Raw genomic sequence first — 24065 nt, 5'->3', positions numbered from 1 at the left:
GCAGGTCCTCTCAGTTTTTAATTTATGCAAAAAATCCCCAAAAAGGAAGGTTATATAGTCCATGGATTTTAGCCTCACGTGCTCAACGCGCCTGTGATGCGAGTGGTTTGGGGAATGAACTATAAATAATAGGAAATCATTCATGAGATGAAATCAACGAAATGAATAATTATTTTGAATAGAATAACCTTGCGATGTTGTTTAGAAGCCCATGAGGAAAATATCGATTAATAGTGGACCTAACTAAAGCCCAAATAGCCCAATAACTGGTTTTCACTTTTATCTTTTACCAATAAGGGCCCAACCTTACAGCTTTATTATCTCTGTTACTCGACACTAACGAGACGTTACAACGTTACGGTGTAGAGAGTTTTGATTCTTCTGGTAGCTTTGTCTTCTTCACCGCAACATTTTTAGGGTTATCGTTGAAGCTTTTGTTTGGCGGATGAATTTGATTTGAATTTGGGTTTAAGTTACGGAATTTTCTATCGGGATTTGTTGCGTTTGAGATGATGTTAGAGAAATCTAAGTCCAGGAAGGAAAATGATCGCAAAGATCGTGATCGCAGTAAGAAAGAGAATGGTCGGCGAGATACGACGGAGATGCGCTCGAGAGTTAAGAGATGCGATTCTGAGGAAGAGGAGAGGATACGGATACGGAGGGATAGAAAAAGTAGCGATTTTGAAGAAGAAGAATACGAGAGGGATAGTAAACGCAGAGGGGAGGACAAGGGAAGAGGACGCCGAGAACGTGACAGAGATAGAGGAAAATATCTGAAAAGGGACAGAGAGAGGAGAGAACGTGAGAAAGAAAAGGGTAGGAAGAAACAGAAAAAGGAGAGGTCACGTGAGGATTGTAATGAAGAGAGTGATGATGTCAAGTGTGGCTTGAAACGCAAAAGAACGGAGCGTAGCAGGCATGGAGATGACGATGTTGAGAAGAAAACTCGGGATGAACAAGTAGAGGATGAGCAGAAGCAGTTGGCTGAGGAAGTAGAAAAACGGAGGAGAAGAGTCCAGGAGTGGCAAGAGTTGAAGAGGCAAAACGAGGAAGCTCAAATTGAAAGTAAGGGTCCTGAGACCGGTAAGGCTTGGACTCTTGATGGTGAATCTGATGATGAAGTTAAATCAGACTCAGAGATGGATGTTGATCGTGATACTAAACTCGAAAATGGTGGAGATGCCAAGATGGTCGCCTCGGAGAATGAGACAGCTGTTACTGTCTCTGAGAATGGAGGTGACAGAGCTGCAGATGAAGACGAAATTGATCCCTTAGATGCTTTTATGAATACTATGGTATTACCTGAGGTTGAAAAGCTTAGCAATATTGTGATCGATGGTATTTTGGATTTTAAAATGAATGGGAAGGAAACTGGTGACCAAGCCAAAAAAGGTTTTAATAAGGCCGCCCTTGGTAGGATAATTCAAGGTGAAGATTCTGATTCAGATTACTCAGAACCAAAGAGTGATGATGATCCAAGTTTAGACGAAGACGACGAGGAGTTTATGAAGAGAGTTAAGAAGACAAAAGCAGAGAAATTGTCTCTTGTTGACCACTCCAAAATAGAGTATGAACCTTTCCGGAAGAATTTTTATATCGAAGTCAAGGATATCTCAAGGATGACACAGGATGCAGTGAACGCTTATAGAAAGGAATTGGAGCTGAAAGTTCATGGGAAAGATGTTCCAAGACCCATTCAATTTTGGCACCAGACTGGATTAACTAGCAAAATTTTGGATACTCTGAAGAAGCTTAACTATGAAAAGCCAATGCCTATCCAAGCACAAGCACTTCCAATCATCATGAGCGGTAGAGACTGCATTGGGGTTGCCAAAACCGGGTCAGGTAAAACCCTTGGCTTTGTTTTGCCTATGTTGAGGCATATCAAAGATCAGCCTCCCGTTGAAGCTGGTGATGGGCCGATTGGGCTTGTAATGGCACCTACTAGAGAACTTGTTCAGCAGATTTACAGCGATATCAGAAAGTTTTCTAAGGCATTGGGTATAATATGTGTGCCTGTGTATGGAGGATCTGGAGTTGCCCAGCAAATCAGTGAGCTTAAGCGAGGTACCGAGATTGTTGTTTGTACTCCTGGAAGAATGATCGATATTCTTTGCACAAGCAGTGGAAAAATTACCAATCTACGAAGGGTCACATATTTGGTAATGGATGAAGCTGATCGTATGTTTGATATGGGTTTTGAGCCTCAAATAACTCGCATTGTTCAAAATATTCGACCTGATCGTCAAACTGTGCTCTTTTCTGCCACTTTTCCACGCCAAGTTGAAACTTTGGCACGTAAAGTCTTGAACAAGCCTGTGGAGATACAGGTCGGTGGGAGGAGTGTTGTGAATAAAGATATAACTCAGTTAGTTGAAATCAGACCCGAGAGTGAGAGGTTCTCAAGACTTCTGGAACTTCTTGGGGAATGGTATGAGAAAGGAAAAGTTTTGGTCTTTGTTCGTTCGCAGGAAAAATGTGATGCTTTGTATAATGATTTGATGACCAAATGAGCCTGTCTATCTCTTCACGGGGGTAAGGAACAGACTGATCGTGAATCAGCTATATCTGATTTTAAGAGCGATGTCTGCAATTTGTTGATCGCCACAAGTGTTGCAGCCAGGGGTCTAGATGTGAAAGAGCTCGAGTTGGTTGTAAACTTCGATGCACCAAACCACTATGAAGACTATGTGCATCGTGTTGGTAGGACAGGTAGGGCAGGGCGGAAAGGCTGTGCTGTAACATTTATCTCTGAGGATGATGCAAAATATGCACCAGATTTAGTCAAGGCCCTGGAACTATCTGAGCAGCCAGTTCCTGATGATGTTAAAGCAGTAGCCGAAGGGTTCATGGCGAAAGTAAAACAGGGTATTGAGCAAGCTCATGGAACTGGCTATGGTGGAAGTGGCTTTAAATTCAACGAAGAGGAGGATGAAGTTAGGAAAGCAGCAAAGAAAGCACAAGCGAAGGAGTATGGCTTTGAAGAAGAGAAGTCTGACTCAGAAGATGAGAATGATGTAGTAAGAAAGGCTGGTGGTGATATCTCACAGCAGCAGATTACTCTTGCTCAGATAGCCGCCATTGCTTCTGCTGCTTCTAAGGCTCCTGTGACTGCTAACCAATTGCTTCCAAATGGTGGTGGGCTAGCCACTGAGCCAGGTATCCCTCCTACTGATGGAGCAGGCCGCGTTGCAGCCATGATTGCTGCTGCTAACGTGCAACAGTACCTTGCAAAGATTCAAGCTGATGCGATACCTGAACACTATGAAGCAGAATTGGAAATCAATGATTTCCCACAGAATGCTCGGTGGAAAGTTACCCACAAAGAAACGCTGGGACCAATATCAGAGTGGAGTGGAGCTTCCATTACCACTAGAGGTAAGTTTTATGAGGCAGGACGTATCCCGGGACCTGAGGAACGCAAGCTCTATTTGTTCGTCGAAGGGCCTACCGAAATATCTGTTAAGACAGCGAAAGCTGAACTCAAGCGTGTTCTTGAAGACATAACTAACCAAACCTTCTCCCTTCCTGGAGGAGCACAATCAGGCAGATACTCTGTTTTATAAAATCATGAGGTTTTTGATTCTAGGATTTTTTAAAAATTATTCAGAAAACTAGTAAGTATTGATTGATGTTGTTGAATACTTGAATACATACAATCTCTCCACAATTGCAAAATCTTTTTATAGACTTGACTTGGTTTCCTTATTAAAAACAAAATTCTGAATCAAACCCCATAATATATAAAGAAAGCTGTCAACTTTAAAACAATAGAGTTGCCGTCATTTACTTAACACTGATCTTGAACCATTACACTCAGTCCTAGGACTTATCTTTTACACAAATACACAACAACTGAACAAAAAGTTATGACGAGATTTTAGTACAAGAGTAACGGGTGGATGAGAATGAGGCTGTCTTGCAACTAGTAGAAAAACCCCTTACATATATTATACCTACCATTCACCCAACTAGTCCTGGTCAAAATCTGCGGAAGCCCCCTATAGCTTCAAAACTTGGCTTATGTTTCTCCTCAAAACAACAAAGACCTTTTACACAATTCCCACATGATGATGCAGTGACACGATTGTGATTCCAGTGACGTATAACACCAAAGTTTATTAAACATGGGAAACCAATGAGTAAACCTGCCAATACGGTGAGAACCATATAACTCTTATGCAAGACTTTACAAAGTTTGCAAGAAGCCTGAACTGGTGCTAATACTCAAAATACCGTAGTGTATATATCTTGTATCCCAGACTGTGACTAACTATAGAACTCTTATTGCAAACCTTAGAGTTAGAGAACTGTCACTAGACTTATATCTAACCATGAACTCATGTGACTTCTAATAGTAGTGAAATGTTTTCTTGTACTGAATTTAAAAGGTCAGAGGAAAAAGAGGGAAAAACACTTACTTGCTAGCTGATGGCTCATATTTTTGTTATGCTGATTTGTCGCTTGTTGAGTTCTTGACAAGGGAAACAACGCTTGGGAGCTCGGTCGTCACGTTGTCATATGATAAGAGGACTTTCCTCTGCAGCATCATTACAATCCGACTAGCTGAGGTTAGATTAAATTTGATCACGCAAGCGCAAAAAAACTCATTTCAATGTAAGGAACCAAAGATCATAAAAGAAGTGCCTCCAACTCATTGGTTGAGAGTGAAATAGTTTCAGACTCTGAGAAAGTTGGTCATCACAAATCTTTTATCGCAAATTTAACACTTACAGTGGATTCTAAATCAGGGTTTGATAAGTTAACTGTGAGGTTTCTCATCAATAACAGAACCTGTAAACACCATACTATGTGATTAGTGAAGAAATGCTAAGAGCTTGAACACCAATTAATCTGAAAGCTTGTAAACTCTTGACTCACAGTTTCGAAATTTATAGGATCCATTTCCTTGAGCTTTTCCACATGGCCTCTCGTTTCAGGATCAAAGACACTCCCAATGAAATTATAAACTTCAGCAAAATCAGGAACACCTACAAAGATAGTATCAGTACAGTCTCCATCATGCATAAAAGTTAGTGAAAAAACATGGAATTGTTCACAGATGGTTACCGTGAAGCACTGGAGGCTGTTTAGCCTTTCTTACAATCTCAGAACCTGATACTGTTCGGCTTGAGCTTCCCATGCCAGATGTAGAAGGGCTACTAACATTTAATAAGCCCTTTGATCCAATATCAGCTGAATCAGTGGCGTTATATGCCATAATAAGCACATGAAACGTCCTTTGATGGAACCTATTCTTACTACAACTACCAATAAAATGAAGAAAACAAAAAGGATAGACAAATGTGCATGCCTTCTGCTCCACGAAGAGTAGCAAGTTCATGTTGTGGTGAAATAACTCTGTTTAGCAGCATTGAGGCATCATCCCATGAAGCATATCCCGGCATGTCGCCATTTCGCGTAGTAGTAAAAGACGTGGAAACTTGAAGTGGCATTTGAGCTGCAAGAAAATGTGAGTTAAAAACTCAACTCTATAACCAAACTAAGAAGTATTATAAAATATTCGAACCGTTCTTTGATGCCTTTTGAGGATACGGATGAGCTGCTTTGCGCTTAGGTCGAGGAGGTGGCACATGAGCTAATGTCCCGTTTTTCTGAACCTTGAGAAAGTATTTTTGAGCATGACTCCTTATCTGCAGTACAAAGTCAAATAAGTTGAAAACATTGCCACAAAGTAACTGCGACCAAAAATGCAGAGTAAGCTATTTTAAAACCTGAATCACAGTCTTTGAACCAACAAAATCTTCAATCTTCTTCCAGTCACGATCAAACCTAAGGAACATAGAGGAGTAGTAGTATCAGCAGAATCAGGTCCTAGTTACATCAATAACACTTTCAAAAAGTCAACACAACTATAAATTTATTACAGTTGAAGTGCTCCAAGAAGCAGATCTTTTTAGCTAAGCAGATTTTTTATAGCTAAGTTACTACTAGACCTAAGCTAAGTAACATAAACTTTCCTCTGTTTGTTCAGTCTATAACTAACTAAACTCAGAAATCAGCAGCAAACTAAGAAATTTGAAGTCTCTAAAAACAGAGAAACAGAGATAAATTATTACAGTTGAAGTGCTTCAAGAAACTTATCGTGCTCTTCCTCTGTCCAGCTCTCTCTTGACTTGGTGATGGTATATGGTTTCCTCACTTTCTTAGACGAACCCTCTGCCACAGCATCCGTCGATGTTGGTGGTGGCGGAGGTGCTTCGGCGTTCGTTGGATTTCTTGACGGCGACGAGCTCATCGGTTATTTTTCAGATAAAGACAGGTGTAAGAGAGAATGCAGAGAGAGAAAGTAGGAAAAAGAAAAGTCCACATGGCGGGGAAGAAGTTGGGATGTGTATGTGGAGTAGGTTTCACTTTGATCTCAGACCATCCATTTTTCTGACTTTTTTTATTATTATTTCATTCTTTCCTACCACTTCATTTAGAGCCTCAAGCTTGAAGCACGTGTAGACTTGTAGTCTTTTGATTTCATGAAAATGAATCCAAAAAAACGAAAGAGTTTTATACTTTAATTAAAACAAGTGGCCTAACATTTATCTTTAACTTGCGAGTTTGTGGCCATCAAGCCATACAAGCTTTGGAAAAACCTGGCGGACAAAAGAGCTGAACTCTTCACCTGCAAATATTAGGTCGTTGTCTCTAATATCTAACTGCTTCAGTTTCATCAAATCTCTAAGCACCAAATACGCATCCTAGTATATACCAAGCACCTCTCTTCCAATTTCACCCGAATTAGAGGGCGGCCAAGAACAAAGGTACCTTGTTGTGTCCACTGGGTGCTTGCCGCCCATGTCGTTATGTGAAACATCCAACACTTTAGCTGCTTCAGATGTCTTAGAGAGTCAAGGGATGAAAAGCTCCGATTTAGGCAACAGAGAATTCGGTTTTGTATTCAAATCTTACGAAACAAATACAACAAGTCGATATGTCCGAGTGGTTAAGGAGATAGACTTGAAATCTATTGGGCTTCGCCCGCGCAGGTTCGAACCCTGCTGTCGACGTTTTTTTTTATTATTGATCTTTAATATATAAAATTAAAAGATTCCGAACCATTTGAATTTATACCTCTTCAATACATGGCTGTATATATGTAAGGACCAAGAATAATATACCATCTTCATTACATTAGAAGAAGAAAAAATATTTTGAATCTCTAACAATTTTTTCATTTTAACTGTTTTGATCAAAATGGTCTTTCACCTTCGTAATTCCCGCGTGGATCATATTCACACACCACAAGATAGCCACGACCGTTATGGCATTTCACACGTGCGCATCCAACGGCTGTGGTCTCTCTCCACACCATCTGCGTGTAATGGCCGCACATCTTTCCCGGTGCGCACGTGTTTGTTTTCACGTCGTAGTTAAACCTTTCCTCAAACCATCTCGTCACCACTTTCTCCGGCGACCACGTCTTCTTACGCCGGTGCCAGAAAATGTTCTCACCGTAAGGCCCACCTGAATGTATCATACTGCAATCGGACTTACGTTGTTTAGCCCATTTATCAGCGAATCGGGCCAGGTCTCTGTCCCATCCGAGCGTTGGCACGCCTGAAGAAACACGTGCATCGTTGTGCGCTTGTAGAAATTCTCTCGACAGTTTTGCTCTTCTCGCTCTGTTTACCAAACGCGCCGCCGTGTTCACCGCGTCGGGGATGGAGGTTCCGAGGACGGAGGGATGACCGGAAAAGAGAAGGAAGAGAAGAAGAAGACATGATGATGGATGAGACAACGTTACAGACATCTCCACGTCTCTGTATAATTTTGTCTCTCATCATGATTCCTCTGTTTCTAAGGGAGTTTTTTTTGTTACTTTTGTTCAGTTAGAGATTTTTCCATTTTCTGACATTTTAACAAATTTTCCTGATTCTGTTGTTTCATATCAAACAATTCTTATTGGTGATGATGAGAAAACTACCGTATATTTTTAGATTAAAAAAACGAAATTATTAAGGTTGTTATACTTTTCACAACCCAACAAAAGCTAAAAAGAAAAACAATTCCGTCAACAGCAGGATTCGAACCTGCGCGGGCAAAGCCCAATTGATTTCGAGTCAATCTCCTTAACCACTCGGACATATTGACTTTTGCTCATTGTTTCTACTATATTATATATATACTCAGATATTATCAGTACCAAAATAAACAAACAAAAATAAAAGCTTTTGGAGATAGAAGAAGAGTCTGGGAGAGCTCTTTTACTCATAGCAGTTAAGAAGACATGGAACAGAAAGAAAAAGACAATCCCGAAAGTCGTTTTATTTTCTTAAATATTTAAAACAAGATAGCAGACGAAGTATTAAGCAACAAAATCCATTACACTTATTTAAAATCATTATAAGCCAAAATAGACGGCCTATAAGCAATCACCAGTCTTCCTACTCTTCATTGGTCTTCATCTTCCGCAGGACTAAGGTCGTCTCTTGGGCTGTATCCGTCTCTAGGACAACGGTCCTCTCTGGGACTAGGACTCTGGTCTTCATAATTTGTTTTTGTTCAGATTAATAAGGAAAAGAATCAAGAAAACAAGACTTATTCGAATCTTTTAAATAATTATTTGAATATATATATATTATTTTTTCTAGACAAATAATTTTCCCGGGGAAAATAAAGTAAAGGAATGAGAAAAACCTTATCCAAACTTTTAAAATGCCCGTGGCGATCTCTCTCCCAACCTCATCTACTTCTCATTTCTTCCCTCGCCGCCGCGGCCATGCAAATCACCGATATCAACGCTTTTCCGGAGCTCAATCTTCCACGGAAGATCCGTACATTCGGAAGAATCAAACTGGCGTCATCATCATCGGCGCTGGACTCGCTGGTTTAGCCGCCGCAAACCAGCTCACCTCCAAACGAATCCCTTTCCTACTCCTCGAAGCTTCCGATGGCGTCGGCGGACGCGTCCGTACAGATATCGTCGACGGCTTCTTTCTCGACAGAGGATTTCAGATTTTCATCACCGCGTACCCCGAAGCTAAAAAGCTTCTAGATTATGAAGCACTGGATCTGCAGAGATTCTACGCCGGAGCTAAGGTGTTTTACGGCGGTAAATTTCACACCGTCGCTGATCCTCTCCGACATTTTTGGGATTCGGTGGCATCTCTCGCGAATCCGATCGGATCCGTCGTTGACAAAGGGCTTATCGCTTTGACGAGAGCTAGGGTTCTAATCAAGTCAGACGAAGAGATATTGACTGCCGCCGATGAAGTTCCCACCATTGATCTCCTCCGTAAGATCGGTTTCTCCGAAACGATTCTTGATCGGTTCTTCCGACCATTCTTCGGCGGAATTTTCTTCGACAGAGACCTCGAGACGACCTCGAAGCTCTTCGATTTCGTTTTCCGGTGTCTTGCTCTCGGAGAAAACACACTTCCAGCCATGGGAATCGGAGAAATCTCGAACCAGTTGGCAGCGAAGTTACCCGCTAAGTCCGTCTTGTTGAACACAAGGGTCGCTTCTATTGAGTATCCAAATGGATCGGGTTCGGATCCACCTAGCGTGAGGCTCCAAGACGGCAGCGTTATGAAGGCAGAGCTAGGTGTCATAATCGCCGTCGAGCAACCGGAAGTGAATAAGCTTCTCGATGGGATCAGAGACCCGGTTATAACAAAACCAGCTCGGAGCACTATTTGTCTTTACTTCACAGCTGAACCGAACCAAATACCGGTACAAGACCCGGTTCTATTTCTCAACGGGTCAAATTCCGGTATAATCAACAACATGTTCTTCGCTACAAACGTTGCTCGGACATACGCGCCACCGGGAAAGGCTCTGGTTTCGGTATCATTGATCGGATTGTTTGAGGATAGAACCGATGATGATTTAGCAGCAGAAGTTCTTAGAGAACTCTCTGGTTGGTTTGGTGAGTCTCCGGTTATGTCATGGAAACATTTGAAAACATACCGGATCCAATTCGCTCAGCCTAACCAATGTCCACCCACTGATTTGGTCAAGAGTCCTCGGGTCGGGTCGGGTCTTTACTTGAGCGGTGATTACATGACTTCTGCTACATTTGATGGAGCTTTGGTCTCTGGGAGACGAGCCGTGGAAGTTTTGCTACGAGAAACGGGACTAATCAAATAGATTTTTTTTGTTATTTAAGATTCTTTGTATGGCTTAATTCATGTCTTGTATGTAGAAGTATGTATCCTCTAAGATCATATGTTGGCAAATTAAGCATTATGGTTAATGCTAATGATAATGTCTAGCAAGACTATATATAAAGGCTCAATAGAGATGCAAGGTATGACTCAACCAATACCATACTAAAGGCTCATAGAGATGCAAGGTAATTCATGACTCGACCAATTCCATACAATAAAGATCTGTGTGTGCTCTCTTGCTGTGATTATGGGATCGACTGCTTTGTCACTATGGACTGGATTGACCCTGAAACCGAATTCCAATATTTCAAGTCCAGTGGAACCACCACAAATTTGTCTATTTCAGCTGAGGAAGTAGATATCAACTCTCTCTTGTTTGATCCCTAGAACAAAAGAGATCATCAACTTGGTACTACTAATACAAGCCATATACACCTGAAGAAGCCTCGAGTATGAATCAAAAACAATGGCAACAGAGGAAATTGAAGAATAAACACAAGTTCATTGGCTTATAGTCTTAATATAAAACTAGGGAGTCGGGTCAAACAGCAGAGGCTCTGATCCTCTTCTTACTAGCAGATTAGTCTTAGGACAAACCAGCTTTTATGATATAAGAGAAAAATACACAGTTAATCCCTTTTGCAAGTAAACTACATCTGAAGTACAGAAAATCAAAAATCAAATAAAAGAAGATAAGAAAAAGCAGATGTCCTCACAGCTTATACAGTCGATGAAATTCCTTGATCTGCTTCAGAGTTCAAAATCATCCTCCTTCAAGGCCAGCTCGGCGGCTTCTTCTTCTTCTTCATCTATAACGAAATACTCATTCTTCTCGACAGGCCTGAACATATAGAACATCAACATGTAAAACGCCAGACTTGCAATCTCCTCAGCTGCATTGCTCACCCACCGATACTTATAAGCTGCGATTGTCTTCAGCGCAAACACTACAATCCTCGTAAAGTACAAATACCCGATGACAACAATGTAGAATTGTCTAAACAGAGTCAATTTCGCCAAGTTCCTAGCCGCTTTCCCATCGGTTTTCGAAGTCTCTCTTAGCGAACGTATCGACCAAACAATAGGGAATAAGATCGCACAACAGCAAACTATATCTACAAGCAAGAATATCTGATTCCAAGTAACCCAATCTTTGATAAAAGGTCCAGTCTCTCCAATCACAATGGAAGCAATGTTAGCGAGAACCTGAAGTGGAACAACAACCATCAACACATTCTTCTCTTTCTCTTGTAAGAATGGCTTCAAGAAGGACCAGCCAGTTCCAATCAACACAATCACAGTGAAGAGAAGAACAACACGAATAAACTGGAAAATGTAGAATAAAACATCCCAGCCATGAGGAGTACCGGTGACTTTCACGTAATGCTTATCCTCGGCGGCGCAGATCAGATTCAAAGCCTTCATTAAAAGCAGAGCCGCCATAAGAACATGGATCCTATGAACAACACGTTTATTGACCCAACAAGCATATCCCCAGAGACCAAGGAAAGCTAAGTAACCGAGGGAGAAGAAGAAATACAATCCGGGTAATCGGGTTGACCCGGCAGGAAGGTAATCCTTAGACCCGTTCGGATCTAAATTGTACATCTCCGTTCGAACCTTCATCGAAATTTTGGTTTCCGGTACGCAATTCACGAAGAAGAGAGAGTATTCGTTCGGAGACATCACCGGATACAAGTGCTCGTATTTGGAACCAGGGGGAGGAGAGAGATCGTGAAATGTGAAGAGATGGAGGACGTAATTGGAATCGAGTACACAGAAGTTGGGGTTTTGCTCGATCTCTAAGACTACCTGGAGAAGCGATTCCTCTGACATAAGGAAGAACCCTAACCTCGATGGATCCGGGATCGGATCAGACGAAGAAGATACTACTGCTACAGAGGAAATAGAGACGCTAACATGGCCGGACTGAGTGAATCCGAACTTTTCGAAGAGAATCATCGGCCTAGAATCGTCGGAGATTGTGAGAGATTTGATCTCCGCCGCCGTGCGAGTGATGCAACTTGCGGAGAAGAGGAGGAGGACGACGAAGAGGGGTAGTCTCGTCATATTCGCGCCGTAACTGTAGAGGTGAGAAACAACGATGCTTCTCGTGATTTCTGGTTTCGTTTTAAGCTTAAGCTTGAAGGAAGAAACGAGAATGGCGTTTTGACCAGATTTAATGCTGAGGAAACGAAACGACGCCGTCTCTCATACGGAAAATTCTGGCAGCCCGTAATGGTTGATTTGACTCGAATTTAAACAAAGCCCATTGGGCCTAATTTGATAGAGTTGGAAGTCAAAACTTAATATGAAAGAGAACGGTTTGGTAACAGTACATGGTAAGAGAATGTGTAACACGTGCGGTGTCACCTGTCTTCTTCTCTCACATATCTGTAGCCATTTAATATTCCGCTTAAGAGAAAACAAAAACCTGTTCATATATTAAAATATGACTGTGCTGTTATATTTTTATATGCGAAAAAGGGCTTAGCGTATTAAATTTATCGGAGCGACCAACGTGAATCGGTAACATTAATGGAAAATGATTTGACTTAGAAGAAAACGAGTTAGGTGAGAACGTAGCAACATAGGACACTTGTGAACGATGCTTATTTTCAAATTTTTACATTTTTATAAAGAGATTGAACACAATAAATTGGCTAACTAAATAAACAAATTGATTTTGCGTATAGACAAAGAATATACCAGATATGCTATTGTGTGGATCACTAATATTCCCACGAGTCCACGACTATCCCATTTTCTTTTTCTCTATTTTATGAACATTTATTTAATAGATTAATTTCACTTATGTCTTTACCAAGACTATATTTCAATTTTTTATAAAACTATTTTCTCATTTATCATCAAGAAGTGAAAAAAATAATAGATTTAAACGTTGTTTTAAAAAGTAGATTTAAACAAAAAAAAGGTGGAAACTTAATTTTTGTGGTCAAAAATATATTAATTCAGCATATTTGTTTTCTTTTGTGTAAAATCAAGCATATTCTTTCGCAGGTTTTAATATGGAAATACCAAAAGTACCCTCTTAGAGAAGCAATAATTACGACAAAAGTCGAAGAGAGACCCTTCTCGTAATTCTCCCTCCTCCCTTCACAGAGTCATCTCATCATCTTATATAAGCAATTACAGTCTCTTAAGTTCATGGCGGATTTAATTTGTTCTGGTTATCCAAAACAACCATCTTTTTCCTCTTTCTTATAAATCTCTCCCACCGGTAGCGGTAAAATACAATCGTCGAAGCAAAGACAAATCCTTTTTGACTTTCATTAAAAATTCCGAGAATCTTTTTATCAACCCAATATTTTTTTTTTATCCCCCGAGAGAGAAATTTCAATGAAATTCTTAGTATAGGATACAATTCATTAAAATCCATTTCATTTTCAATAGTAATCTCGATTACTGATTCGTCGTTTCTTCCGCCGTGTTTTGATTTTTCTCGGATTCTCCGCTCAGAGTTCCTAATCTGTGTAAGTTGATTTCGATTTTCCGACTCTGAGATTTTTAAATGTTTGGTTCGTGGGCTATCATCGTATCTCGTTGTATCTTTCCAACAATTTGAAAGCTGTTTGATTTTTCTTCTTTGGGTTGTGTTAGTTCAGAAACTGTTAAAGTTGCATGCTTGAAATTGGGAAAATGGTTGGATACTTGTGTAATCGGAACATTACGAATGGTTTTTTTTTGTATCTGATTGATTTGATTTTCCTCCTTATGAGTTTTTTGTTTTTAGTCTCTCACATGTTATTGTTCTCTAATTTTGGCTTGTTGTTGGGTTGTTTTGTTTCACCTGTAGGCTGGAATTAACCTGTCTAAGAAACTAAACTTTCTCTAGTTTCTAGATTTTTGTATATGATTAGGACAGTAAAAGTTGAAGACTTTCTCAAAGATTTGATGAAATGAGTTTGGTTGGAAGAGTTGGGAGTTTGATTTCTCAAGGGGTTTACTCTGTAGCGACACCATTTCATCCCTTTGGTGGTGCTATTGATGTCATCGTTGTTCAACAACAAGATGGTTCTTTCCGTAGCACGCCTTGGTATGTTAGGTTTGGTAAGTTCCAAGGTGTTCTCAAAGGCGCTGAGAAGTTTGTCAGGATTTCTGTTAATGGAACCGAAGCTGATTTTCACATGTATCTTGATAATTCTGGTGAAGCATATTTCATCAGGGAAGTTGATCCTGCAGCTAATGACACCAACAATTTGATTTCCGGGTCTGAGAATAACAATGGTAATCAGAATAACGGTGTTACTTATCGACTTGAGCACAGTTTATCGGACTCTGGTACTGGAGAATTACGAGAGGGTTTCGACCCTTTGAGTCGGCTTGAGAGGACAGAGTCTGATTGTAATAGGAGGTTTTATGATTTTCAGGATGATCCTCCTTCGCCAACCTCAGAATATGGAAGTGCTCGATTTGACAATCTAAATGTGGAAAGTTATGGGGATTCTCAAGGCTCAGATTCTGAAGTGGTTTTGGTCAGTATTGATGGACATATACTAACAGCCCCTGTGTCAGTTGCTGAGCAGGAGGCTGAGAATTTACGGTTAAATACTCCTCAGTTTCATTTGGCCCCTGGTGATGGGACTGAGTTTTGTGAAGGTAATACTGAGTTTGCTTCATCAGAGACTCCGTGGGATACTGAATATATCGACAAAGTGGAGGAGTCATCTGATACTGCTAATATTGCATCTGATAAAGTAGATGCCATTAATGATGAGCGTAATGATTTGGATTCCCATTCTCGTGATAATGCCGAAAAAGATTCTCATGATGCTGAAAGAGATCTTCTTGGGAGCTGTCTGGAGCAGTCAGAGCTGACCAAAACTAGTGAGAATGTGAAGTCTGAGGAACCAGGTCCTACTTTTGAGGATCGGAATCTAAAAGAAGGTGAGTTTCCACTTCGCACCATTATGGAAAATGATAGAAGTGAAGATGAAGTTACTATTGAATCAATAGATACTCTTGTTGATAGTTTTGAATCTTCTACAACCCAAATAACAATAGAAGAAGTGAAAACAACCGAAGGATCCAGAATATCCGTTGATTCTAATGCTGATTCAGAATGTAAGGATGAACAAACATCTGCAGAAACTGCCATCTTGTTTAACAACCAGGAATCCAGTATATCCGTTGATTCTAATGCTGATTCAGAATGTAAGGATGAACAGCCACGAATATCTGCAGAAACTGCCATCTTGATTAACAACCAGGAAGGTGGGATTATAGAATCGGAAGACCAGGATTCTGAGAGAGTCTCTATAGATTCAACGAGGGAGGAAGTTGATAAGGATAACGAGGACAGGAAGACTGTAGTTTCAGTGGGTGTGACTTCTAGTGTCGACGAAGGAGAACCCGATACAGATCAGAGTAAGGAACTTCATTTTTTGTTGGTCTGAACTATGGTTAGTAGCTTTGTAGTTTTTAACAGTGGTTTAACTTTACAGGATATGAGTTATCACTTTGCAAGGATGAGCTTCGTCAGGGTATGGGACTTAGCGCAGCTGCTGAAGTCTTTGATGCACATATGATCTCCAAGGAAGAATATATAAATTCGGCCACATCAATTCTTGAAAGTGAAAATCTGGTTGTTAGGATTAGAGAAACGTATATGCCATGGACGAAAGCTGCTCGAATTGTGCTTGGGAAAGCTGTGTTTGATCTAGACTTAGATATCCAGCCAGATGATGTGATTTCTGTGGAGGAAAATGAATCGCCTAAGCCCAAGGATGATGAAACTACAATAACTCCTTCTTCATCTGGAACAAGATGGAGACTCTGGCCGATTCCTTTTAGAAGGGTTAAAACTGTTGAGCATACGGGAAGTAACTCCTCAAGCGAAGAAGATCTGTTTGTTGATTCCGAACCTGGCTTACAGAACTCACCGGAAACACAATCAACCACAGAGAGTCGCCATGAGTCTCCGCGTAGACAACTTGTGAGAACTAATGTCCCTACCAATGAACAGATCGCATCTCTGAATCTGAAAGATGGTCAGAATATGATAACATTTAGTTTCTCAACAAGAGTTCTTGGAACACAACAGGTTTGTTGATGGTTACATTAGTTGAAAATTTGAAAGCACACCGAGGAAAACTCTTCTAACTTTAGTTTCTAATTACTTTTTCGTTGTTATTACTTATTAGGTCGATGCTCACATTTACCGGTGGAGATGGGACACCAAGATAGTGATTTCAGATGTTGATGGAACTATAACTAAGTACAGATTGGATCCTTATTGTAACTGAATTGTTCATGTTATATATATAGTATCTTGACTTGTGCCAATGTGATGATTTGTATGTTTTGCAGATCTGATGTGTTAGGTCAGTTCATGCCCTTCATTGGAAAGGACTGGACCCAATCCGGTGTAGCCAAGCTTTTTTCTGCCATAAAGGTAAATGTTCAAGGTTGATGTGAATCTCGCTTCCCGCAATTGATGTTGGTAAAACATGAAATCTGCTGCTGCCTATATAAGATACAATTGGTTTAAGTGGTTCTTTCTTCAGTTGATAAACAGTTTGTATATCTTCAATTTGTACCCTGTAAGTATGGATCTCACTTTATGTTTTACATTGCTTTGGATTTTTCAGGAGAATGGATATCAGTTACTGTTTTTGAGCGCTCGTGCCATCGTTCAGGCATATCTAACAAGAAATTTCTTAAATAATCTGAAGCAGGTAAGAGTTATATCTTTTTACCTGTGAATAGGCACTTAATCCATATCTAATCCTAATCAACCACAGAAGCTTAAGGAGCTGAAATGATGATGTGTGAGGCTATCTGTATCCCGTTGTTATGATATCTCTCTGCTTCATATGGTTTTTTTACTGGCTTGCAGGACGGAAAAGCTCTGCCAACCGGTCCTGTGGTCATTTCACCAGATGGCCTATTTCCAGCATTGTACCGTGAAGGTTAATCTTTATACCCTTCAAGATTTCATTTGCAGCATCTTTACGCTTTTTTCATTTAATAAGAAATATCTCTTATTTTGTTCTTATAAACATTATAACTGATATGCAGTGATAAGAAGAGCACCTCATGAGTTCAAGATCGCATGTTTGGAGGTAAAAGTTTTTCTCATTTTTTTCTGTGAACTAATAATAGAGAACACTTAAAACCAGCGGCTTAGATATGAACAACTTTTACAATTGTAATATGCAGGATATCAGGAAACTCTTCCCAACGGATTACAACCCGTTCTATGCCGGATTTGGAAATAGAGACACAGATGAGCTGAGTTACAGAAAACTCGGAATCCCAAAGGGAAAGATATTCATAATCAACCCAAAGGTACTCACAATCTTCTAGAATCTGACATGCATGGTTGTTTTGTTTCTTCACGTGTATTGAGTGATGAGAGTCTCTGTTAAAAAATGGCTAGGGAGAAGTGGCAACAGGACATCGCATAGATGTCAAGAAATCTTACACTTCACTTCATACTCTTGTCAACGACATGTTTCCTCCAACTTCACTTGTTGAGCAGGTAACTAGAGTTATAATCTTTTAGCAAATATAAAGTAAAGTGGATTCATCAGTGGTTTCAAACGCTTGCTTACACATTCACAGGAAGATTATAACCCATGGAATTTCTGGAAACTGCCAATAGAAGAGGTTGAATGAAGAAATCATGTTACAGTACGAGAAACTTTTCCGGTTTCTAAAACGAGGTGCAGATGGGTCGGACATGGTGGCTGCGGAATCTCCATTGTTGGACTTTCTAGTCTTATTCTGTGACTTTGTAGACAGGAAAGAGCTGGAAATTGTAGACAAGAAAGAGCTGGAACTTGTCTCTACTCTGTAATTTATCATGTAGGAGTTAACACAATAGGGAAAGAACTATATAAGCTATGACAATGTTCTGTACAAGACCTTATTTTCTTTGTATTTTTCTCTTTAACATCTACAGAAAGAAAGTTTAAAATAATCTTTATATTTGGATAGAAGTTATCAGATTAGTATATTACATAAACGTTGAAGGGTTTTTTAAATGTCAAAAAAGCCAAGAAATAACTAAATATAGAAGTTTAGTTGAATGGAAATGCAAGGTTAAAATAAAAAAAAAAAAAAAAATTGATGGATTCGGATTGCAAATGCATATGTCTAGAAAAAACTTCTTCAAAGAGTTCATATACAATGAGCAGCTAACGCTTCTTCAAAGAGTTCCTATTAACTTAGTACTATATCGATCGGTTTTGAAGTCATCTAGCAATAAAATCTTGTTTTCAAATATCCTTGTGTATATAAGTAAGACATAGTTCGACTTTTTCTTCGGCCAAAAACAACATAAAACACACACTACACTTACATAGATCAAGAACAACAACAAAAAGAAAGAAAACAAAACGAATTTCGATGGATAATCATCATCATCGATCAGATTGCGTATATCGGATTAACCTCCGATTCAGTCTCTGACGGATTCGCATGATGCCACGAACTCGTCCCATTTCTAGCAGATTTCTTCTTCTCCTTCTTCCTTACTATCCTCGTCCTCTTCGATTTCACCACATAATATGTCATTATACTCAAAATTCCGGTCATCGTAACAGTTCCTATGACCGTTACCACAACCGCCGCGTATCTATTTCTCCGACCAACCACAATGTACGATGAGGAAATGAATGCCACGGTGGTGCAGACAGAAGCGAGCCACATGAGCTTATTTATTACTTCCACCACACGTCTCTCCGTTTTAGTCTCTCCTCTTACAAGCGTGATTTGCACGACAACTACTGCTAACGAAGTGAAGAGCGCGATCGCGTTGAATATAAAGAATATCTTGAAAGATGTTGCATGGACCATAACGGCCACACCGTGGTCGTCGTCACCTCCTGGAACCGTGAAAATGGCAGCAAATGCAACCGTGGCAAAGAGAACAGCCACGACGGTTACAGAGTTGGTCGCATTGTTGATTCCAGCTCTGTGGAGTTTCCTTAGCTCCTTGGCGATCCCATCGACGTTTTTGTTGGTTTTTCGGGTTTGTTCCAGCTGAGTGTGAACGTCTTTCTTGATCTCGGTCACGGTTTTTCTAAGCTCGTCTCTTGGCTGGTTTAGTTCGTTGGCTTTAAGTGCACCGCAACGCGATAATATCTCTTTGATCTCTGCCGTTTCCTCTGAATGAGTGAGTCCTTCAGCGATGTCGTATGCGGTTTTATGGTCTCTTGTTAGCGCATTCACGTTTGTATCCGGAAGTTGTAACAGCTCATTCACAATCTGTGAATCAAAACAAGAATATAAGAATCAAGAATCAAAAATTCAATAAAGAGCAGATCAATCATTACCTCTGCTCTTTTCTTTCGTGTAGCAATATGCAACACGGTGTTACCAAATTTATCAGGAAGCATGACAATAGCCGGATCAGCTCGAAGGAGCAACCTCACGACTTGTGAGCTAACTCCTTTCACAGCCATATGCAAAGACGTCTGTCCTTTCTTGTCTGTTCGTCTTGCTAACTGCGGATCTTTATCAAGCAAGGTTCTTACAATATCTACATGACCTTGGCGCGCAGCAAGGTGAAGCGCGTTTTTTCCATTCGATCTTGAAATCTCAAGCAAGCTTGAGTCTTTAGCAAGCAATTCATTGACAACTTCTGAATGCCCTCGAGTTGCAGCCGACACAAGTGGGGTTGCGTTTGATTGAGCTACTGTTTTACTCAATTGAGGTTCATGCTCAAGCAATAACTGAACAATAGCTGCATGAAAAAAGAAGCTCACGTGCGGTTAGAAAGACAGATTTGCAAATCCTTTGCTTCAAAGAGGTTTTGGTTTACATGAATCAAGACTTACATCGATGGCCTTGACTACAAGCAATGTGTAAAGCGTCAAATCCAGAAAGATTCTTCTGCATAAGAGATTCAATGGTCGTGTAAGGCAACAATTCCTTGACAACATCTATGTTTCCTTTCTCTGCTGCTGTAAAAAGCGGTGTCTCCCCCAGCTCATTCACCTCGTTTACTACGGATGTCATTATTTGAGCTACCTCGTCATCAAAATCAGCTCCGGTAATGGTACCAGTAATCTGAGAATCAATGTCACTAAGAATCTGCTTAACAGAAGCCAAGTCTCCTCTTTGAGCAGCTAGGTGAAGCTCGGTGTCGTTGTGCCGTCCCGTGACCTGTTTAACATACTTCTTCTTCCCCGTTGGATCAAACCTTTTCCCTGAATTCGAAAGCCCCAAGGACTTGCTCGAGTTAGACACCATTAAAGCCTTACCCGAATTGGACAGAACCAGAGTCTTCCTTGGGGTTGGAGTTGGCGACAGGTCCGCTACAGTACTCCCTGTAGGACTCGTTGGATCCGTCGCCAGACCCTTCTCCATACCTGGTTCCAGTTCCTTCTCTGCGAGAGTGAGATTGATTACACAATGTTTGTTTGTTTATCACGTAAACTAGAGATCCGTTGAAGAAAATGATTAAAAAAAAATAACACCCTAAGAGATATTTCAAGACCTAACCCTAATAACACGCATTGTCTAATTCCGCAACGAATTTTCGTAACGATTGGAGTCAGAAATGTAAAATGAAGGAGAAGGAGAAATCATTGTACCTTCTTCGATTCTGGATCCCATTTTGAGAGATTAGAAAACAGAGAAATTTCAAAGCGGGATCATGATATTGTAAAAAACGACGACTCTCCGATTGGAGAAAGATGAATAAGCCGTCGGCCACCGGTGCCTTCAGTGTCACGGCAAGGGTTTGCGATCTGATTATTTGTAGGAGAAGCAGCTGAATTACCTTTTTTTGGGTTGCCTTTTCTTCTTCTTCATCTTCTTCAGTTAGGGATGTTTCCCACGTCAGCATTTCATTCCGATTTAAATTCACCGAATACTGTACATATATCTTCAATATACGGTTTAGGAAAATTGGAAAAAAAAACTTGGTTAGTTAGCAATGGGCTTTAGTTTTTGGTTTGTCAACACTTGTGACGAGTCTCAAACATGTGTGTTGGGCTTCATTAAGGATATCTATACTTTTGAAAAATTATTTCTAAATCATGTTTAAGCCTTTAGCCACATTTCTTAAACTTCTGTCCAATAACCAAAAAAAAAAATTTGTCATATTTTTATTTTGGTTTGTCATTTCCTTTTAAAATTAAGCTAAGTGGTGATATGAAAATGTAAATTCAAAATAAAAAGGGACTCTATAAAAATTAAAGAATCTTATCATGCGAAAATATCTATAAATTTGAAATCGTCTTAACAAAAAGACAAACATTTTCCAACATTTTATTCAAATAAATAAAAATAGATTTGTGTCGGCAACAAAAAAAAATGAAAAAGTTTTTTTTTTTCCGACAAAAAAAGAACAATATTCTGGCACAGTTCCAACAAAGCTACCATCAATATGGTTCAGTTGAAACAAAGAGCAATTATATCCCAAAAATACAAAAACTGAAACTGTCCGAAATTGAATTCAACATTTGTTATATAAATTAGATATGGGAAACTTACATGGCATTCACAGATCCCATCACGGCGGTTCTAATTTTCCCGGCGAAGCTCCCAATTCACCTTTCCCACCACCATATACAGCCGCTCCAGCTCCAGCTCCAGCTCCGTCATCGCCATCCGATCACCACATGACAGTGGGACCTTATTGCCACGTAGACTCCAGCCTCCGCTCTCTCGCCGGAAAGGCCGAAGGTTTCGGCCGCGCCGCCGTTGGTGGTCTAAATGGTCCGATTTGCCACGTCACTTCTTTAGCTGGTAAATTTCAAAAGTCCCCTTTTTCCTTCATTTATCCCTCAAATTCTTGGATTTATATATTTTTTTTATTTAATTTGTAGTTCTCTGTTTTGTTACTCCAAATAGAAAAAAAATATGATCAAGTGATATGTCAGCCAAATACTCCAAATAGGAACAAAACTTCCAAAGTAATTTAAAAACAAAAAAAAAAAATCTTAAAAGCAACGTAATTTGTTTTTCTGTGGTAAAAAAAAAAAAGCAAATTAACCATTTGTTGGATTCTGAATTTTGCTTGCATATATCTTAAGAAAAAATGGTGGCTGATATCCTAACCATGTTCAAATTGGTAATGTAAATGAAATTATCATTGGATCAGAGCTGCTTACGTCTTTTTAAAATATTCTTACTCATTTACGCCAAAGTAATTCTGATATCCACCATATTGATGTCTAAGCATTGGGTCGGTTTAGTCAAATTTGGACACCTCTGGTTTCAAATTCATATTAAAATTGAGTGGCAGTACGATGTTGTGCGGTTCGAGTCTTAGTTCATATAAAAACGAATAATCTTATGTGCAGACGAGGGTCCAGGATCGTTGCGAGAGGCTTGCAAGAGGCCAGAACCTTTATGGATCGTGTTCGATGTATCGGGAACGATCAATCTGTCTTCGTTTGTCAACGTATCATCGCACACAACGGTGGACGGGAGAGGACAAAAAGTGAAGATAACGGGAAAAGGGTTAAGGCTAAAAGAGTGTGAAAACGTTATAATCTGCAATCTTGAATTTGAAGGCGGTGTGGGACCAGACGCAGACGCTATTCAGATCAAACCAAAATCGCACAATATTTGGATTGATCGGTGTAGTCTCAAGAATTACTATGATGGTTTGATTGATATCACACGAGAAAGCACTGACATCACTGTCTCAAGGTTTGTCTCTTAAATCTTTTATGGTACTAAGTAAGTTAAATCTTATATTGTTTTGAGTCTATGTTTGTATTGAAAAGATATTCTAAAAATCGTTTTAAACATGATTTTTTTTACAGATTACATATACTATGACTACCCATTGTGTTCATGTTTTTATGTTTCAAACAAATATTTCAGATGCCATTTCATGAACCACAACAAAACTATGTTAATAGGAGCGGACACAAGTCACGTTACGGACCGATGCATAAGAGTTACGATACATCACTGCTTCTTCGACGGTACACGTCAGCGACACCCTCGCGTTCGCTTCGCAAAAGTCCATCTCTTCAACAACTACACTCGTCATTGGGCCATTTACGCTGTTGGTGCTGGTGTCGAATCTCAGGTCCGTAATCGGAAGATAACATAGATGAACCTACATTTACGATTTTGCCATCATCTTTGTTCATAGGTTCATACATTTGACGTTGTTTTGATAGATACATTCTCAGTGCAACATATATGAAGCTGGTGAAAAGAAAACTGTCTTTAAGTACATCACTGAGAAGGTACGTAATATCCTTTGTACGTTCTTGAGGTTCTTAAATCATTTTCTTTATAATGTTATAGTTAACATTACGTTTTTTTGTGTTTGGTGATTAGGCCGCTGATAAAGAGAAACCCGGAGCTGGATTCGTAAGATCAGAAGGGGATTTGTTGTTGAACGGAGCCAAATCGTGTCTTAGTCAGGGCGGAGAGCGCTATGTGTTCTCTCCAATCCAACACTATTCTGAATGGACCGTCGAATCTCCAACCGATATACTCAAGAACTATCTGAAACACTCGACCGGCTGGCAGAACCTTCCCCTCCCACTAGACCGGCCTCCGACCACCGCATAACTATTGCTTAGCGAAGTGAATTGATTGGATCACTTTTGGCACTACCAAAACTATATTGCAGTAGTTTCTTCCATTTCCACTTAGACAAACAAAATGATATATCAAATTTGATAGGATTGTCGAATTTTTCCAATTCAAAGTTGAGATATTAGTTTCAACTAATAAATATAGAAAGAGAAGAAAAGATTTGTGTTATTGTGTATTTTGAGCTTGTTTGTATGTATGAATTATCTCCAACTAGATGAATAACAAGTCTGTGGTGGTTGTCTCGGTCCCTCTAAAAAGGTTGAAAACTGTATCACTAGCTAGTTTGATTCGTGTGGAAGGGATGATTTAATTTAGTCCCTCTAAGAAGATCGAATATCATCAGAAGCATTTAGGACTCAAATCCGAAACTTCATGTAAATATGAATTACCATACACAAA

General features: G+C 39.8%; 8 protein-coding genes and 2 non-coding genes across 26 annotated transcripts; 5 read left to right on the top strand and 5 right to left on the bottom strand.

Annotated features, from left to right (window-relative positions):
• Nucleotides 1-497: 497 nt before the first annotated feature.
• Nucleotides 498-3566, top strand: AT3G09620 (P-loop containing nucleoside triphosphate hydrolases superfamily protein; the record flags this gene model as incomplete). 2 transcript variants are annotated; one of them, NM_001337835.1, is made up of 2 exons in its annotated part: nucleotides 498-2478; nucleotides 2563-3566. In NM_001337835.1, the coding sequence occupies 2 exons, from the start codon at nucleotides 510-512 to the stop codon at nucleotides 3564-3566; spliced, it is 2973 nt and encodes a 990-aa protein (NP_001327248.1). The 2 variants fall into 2 exon arrangements, with proteins under 2 accessions (NP_001327248.1, NP_187573.1); NM_111796.1 differs by having other exon boundaries at nucleotides 513-2478.
• A 134-nt stretch (nucleotides 3567-3700) lies between these two features.
• Nucleotides 3701-6479, bottom strand: RVE8 (Homeodomain-like superfamily protein). 9 transcript variants are annotated; one of them, NM_001035585.4, is made up of 9 exons: nucleotides 6081-6479; nucleotides 5736-5793; nucleotides 5531-5654; nucleotides 5315-5461; nucleotides 5071-5196; nucleotides 4882-4991; nucleotides 4735-4794; nucleotides 4422-4562; nucleotides 3701-4148 (listed from the first exon to the last, which is right to left on the bottom strand). In NM_001035585.4, the coding sequence occupies exons 1-8, from the start codon at nucleotides 6257-6259 to the stop codon at nucleotides 4518-4520; spliced, it is 849 nt and encodes a 282-aa protein (NP_001030662.1). In that variant the 5' UTR covers nucleotides 6260-6479; the 3' UTR covers nucleotides 3701-4148; nucleotides 4422-4517. The 9 variants fall into 9 exon arrangements, with proteins under 9 accessions (NP_001030662.1, NP_187571.2, NP_001327347.1 ...); NM_111794.4 differs by having other exon boundaries at nucleotides 4422-4540; NM_001337828.1 differs by having other exon boundaries at nucleotides 4422-4540; nucleotides 5736-6479.
• Nucleotides 6480-6940: 461 nt separating this feature from the next.
• On the top strand, nucleotides 6941-7022 carry AT3G09595. Its single transcript has one exon. It is a non-coding gene; the product is annotated as a tRNA-Ser (tRNA).
• Nucleotides 7023-7204: 182 nt separating this feature from the next.
• Nucleotides 7205-7780, bottom strand: AT3G09590 (CAP (Cysteine-rich secretory proteins, Antigen 5, and Pathogenesis-related 1 protein) superfamily protein; the record flags this gene model as incomplete). The annotated part of the gene is made up of 1 exon (NM_111793.2): nucleotides 7205-7780. Exon 1 carries the CDS (start codon nucleotides 7763-7765, stop codon nucleotides 7205-7207), a length of 561 nt encoding a protein of 186 aa, NP_187570.1. The 5' UTR covers nucleotides 7766-7780.
• Nucleotides 7781-8024: 244 nt separating this feature from the next.
• AT3G09585 lies at nucleotides 8025-8106 on the bottom strand. Its single transcript has one exon. It is a non-coding gene; the product is annotated as a tRNA-Ser (tRNA).
• Nucleotides 8107-8260: 154 nt separating this feature from the next.
• Nucleotides 8261-10560, top strand: AT3G09580 (FAD/NAD(P)-binding oxidoreductase family protein). The gene has a single exon (NM_111792.3). It carries the CDS (start codon nucleotides 8671-8673, stop codon nucleotides 10102-10104), a length of 1434 nt encoding a protein of 477 aa, NP_187569.1. The 5' UTR covers nucleotides 8261-8670; the 3' UTR covers nucleotides 10105-10560.
• On the bottom strand, nucleotides 10515-12413 carry AT3G09570 (Lung seven transmembrane receptor family protein). The gene has a single exon (NM_111791.3). It carries the CDS (start codon nucleotides 12192-12194, stop codon nucleotides 10875-10877), a length of 1320 nt encoding a protein of 439 aa, NP_187568.1. The 5' UTR covers nucleotides 12195-12413; the 3' UTR covers nucleotides 10515-10874.
• A 793-nt stretch (nucleotides 12414-13206) lies between these two features.
• On the top strand, nucleotides 13207-18126 carry PAH1 (Lipin family protein). Of its 4 annotated transcripts, none has more exons than NM_111790.4 (11): nucleotides 13207-13618; nucleotides 13942-15512; nucleotides 15590-16188; nucleotides 16289-16362; nucleotides 16455-16539; nucleotides 16736-16822; nucleotides 16984-17056; nucleotides 17166-17209; nucleotides 17307-17435; nucleotides 17527-17628; nucleotides 17712-18116. In NM_111790.4, exons 2-11 carry the CDS (start codon nucleotides 14045-14047, stop codon nucleotides 17763-17765), a joined length of 2715 nt encoding a protein of 904 aa, NP_187567.1. In that variant the 5' UTR covers nucleotides 13207-13618; nucleotides 13942-14044; the 3' UTR covers nucleotides 17766-18116. The 4 variants fall into 4 exon arrangements, with proteins under 4 accessions (NP_187567.1, NP_001326239.1, NP_974268.1 ...); NM_202539.2 differs by having other exon boundaries at nucleotides 13262-13618; nucleotides 13988-15512; nucleotides 17712-18126; NM_001125132.1 differs by having other exon boundaries at nucleotides 13262-13618; nucleotides 13981-15512; nucleotides 17712-18101.
• Nucleotides 18127-18352: 226 nt separating this feature from the next.
• Nucleotides 18353-21617, bottom strand: AT3G09550 (Ankyrin repeat family protein). Of its 3 annotated transcripts, NM_001337826.1 has the most exons (6): nucleotides 21594-21616; nucleotides 20878-20982; nucleotides 20690-20700; nucleotides 19931-20482; nucleotides 19427-19836; nucleotides 18364-19358 (listed from the first exon to the last, which is right to left on the bottom strand). In NM_001337826.1, exons 2-6 carry the CDS (start codon nucleotides 20907-20909, stop codon nucleotides 18519-18521), a joined length of 1845 nt encoding a protein of 614 aa, NP_001325606.1. In that variant the 5' UTR covers nucleotides 20910-20982; nucleotides 21594-21616; the 3' UTR covers nucleotides 18364-18518. The 3 variants fall into 3 exon arrangements, with proteins under 3 accessions (NP_001319511.1, NP_187566.4, NP_001325606.1); NM_001337825.1 differs by having other exon boundaries at nucleotides 18353-19358; nucleotides 20690-20982; nucleotides 21594-21617; NM_111789.7 differs by lacking the exon at nucleotides 21594-21616 and having other exon boundaries at nucleotides 18353-19358; nucleotides 20690-21256.
• On the top strand, nucleotides 21356-23966 carry AT3G09540 (Pectin lyase-like superfamily protein). Of its 3 annotated transcripts, none has more exons than NM_111788.5 (5): nucleotides 21356-21848; nucleotides 22406-22757; nucleotides 22935-23145; nucleotides 23240-23308; nucleotides 23403-23966. In NM_111788.5, exons 1-5 carry the CDS (start codon nucleotides 21581-21583, stop codon nucleotides 23637-23639), a joined length of 1137 nt encoding a protein of 378 aa, NP_187565.1. In that variant the 5' UTR covers nucleotides 21356-21580; the 3' UTR covers nucleotides 23640-23966. The 3 variants fall into 3 exon arrangements, with proteins under 3 accessions (NP_187565.1, NP_001326950.1, NP_001326949.1); NM_001337824.1 differs by having other exon boundaries at nucleotides 21371-21848; nucleotides 23252-23308; nucleotides 23403-23923; NM_001337823.1 differs by having other exon boundaries at nucleotides 21429-21848; nucleotides 22935-23308; nucleotides 23403-23935.
• Nucleotides 23967-24065: the final 99 nt, after the last annotated feature.

The sequence above is a fragment of the Arabidopsis thaliana genome, chromosome 3 (assembly GCF_000001735.4).
Source record: "Arabidopsis thaliana chromosome 3, partial sequence".
In the NCBI taxonomy this organism is placed as follows: Eukaryota; Viridiplantae; Streptophyta; class Magnoliopsida; order Brassicales; family Brassicaceae; genus Arabidopsis; species Arabidopsis thaliana.
This window is presented reverse-complemented; position numbering and strand designations above follow the sequence as displayed.

Bases quoted from the DNA above. Each gene is read 5' to 3' on its own strand.
- PAH1 (NM_202539.2), top strand. From the start codon at position 14,045: ATGAGTTTGGTTGGAAGAGTTGGGAGTTTGATTTCTCAAGGGGTTTAC. The intron at 16,189-16,288 runs GTTTGTTGATGG...ATTACTTATTAG, and splicing joins GAGTTCTTGGAACACAACAG to GTCGATGCTCACATTTACCG. The intron at 17,057-17,165 runs GTTAATCTTTAT...ACTGATATGCAG, and splicing joins TCCAGCATTGTACCGTGAAG to TGATAAGAAGAGCACCTCAT.
- AT3G09580 (NM_111792.3), top strand. From the start codon at position 8,671: ATGCCCGTGGCGATCTCTCTCCCAACCTCATCTACTTCTCATTTCTTC.
- AT3G09540 (NM_111788.5), top strand. From the start codon at position 21,581: ATGGGAAACTTACATGGCATTCACAGATCCCATCACGGCGGTTCTAAT. The intron at 23,146-23,239 runs GTCCGTAATCGG...TTGTTTTGATAG, and splicing joins GTGCTGGTGTCGAATCTCAG to ATACATTCTCAGTGCAACAT. The intron at 23,309-23,402 runs GTACGTAATATC...TTTGGTGATTAG, and splicing joins TTAAGTACATCACTGAGAAG to GCCGCTGATAAAGAGAAACC.
- AT3G09570 (NM_111791.3), bottom strand. From the start codon at position 12,194: ATGACGAGACTACCCCTCTTCGTCGTCCTCCTCCTCTTCTCCGCAAGT.
- RVE8 (NM_111794.4), bottom strand. From the start codon at position 6,259: ATGAGCTCGTCGCCGTCAAGAAATCCAACGAACGCCGAAGCACCTCCG. The intron at 5,197-5,314 runs GCATGCACATTT...CCACTGATTCAG, and splicing joins TACTCTTCGTGGAGCAGAAG to CTGATATTGGATCAAAGGGC. The intron at 4,541-4,734 runs GTAAGTGTTAAA...ATGATGCTGCAG, and splicing joins ACCCTGATTTAGAATCCACT to AGGAAAGTCCTCTTATCATA.
- AT3G09550 (NM_001337826.1), bottom strand. From the start codon at position 20,909: ATGAAGAAGAAGAAAAGGCAACCCAAAAAAAG. The intron at 19,837-19,930 runs GTAAGTCTTGAT...TTTTTCATGCAG, and splicing joins TTGTAGTCAAGGCCATCGAT to CTATTGTTCAGTTATTGCTT. The intron at 19,359-19,426 runs GTAATGATTGAT...TTTGATTCACAG, and splicing joins CACGAAAGAAAAGAGCAGAG to ATTGTGAATGAGCTGTTACA.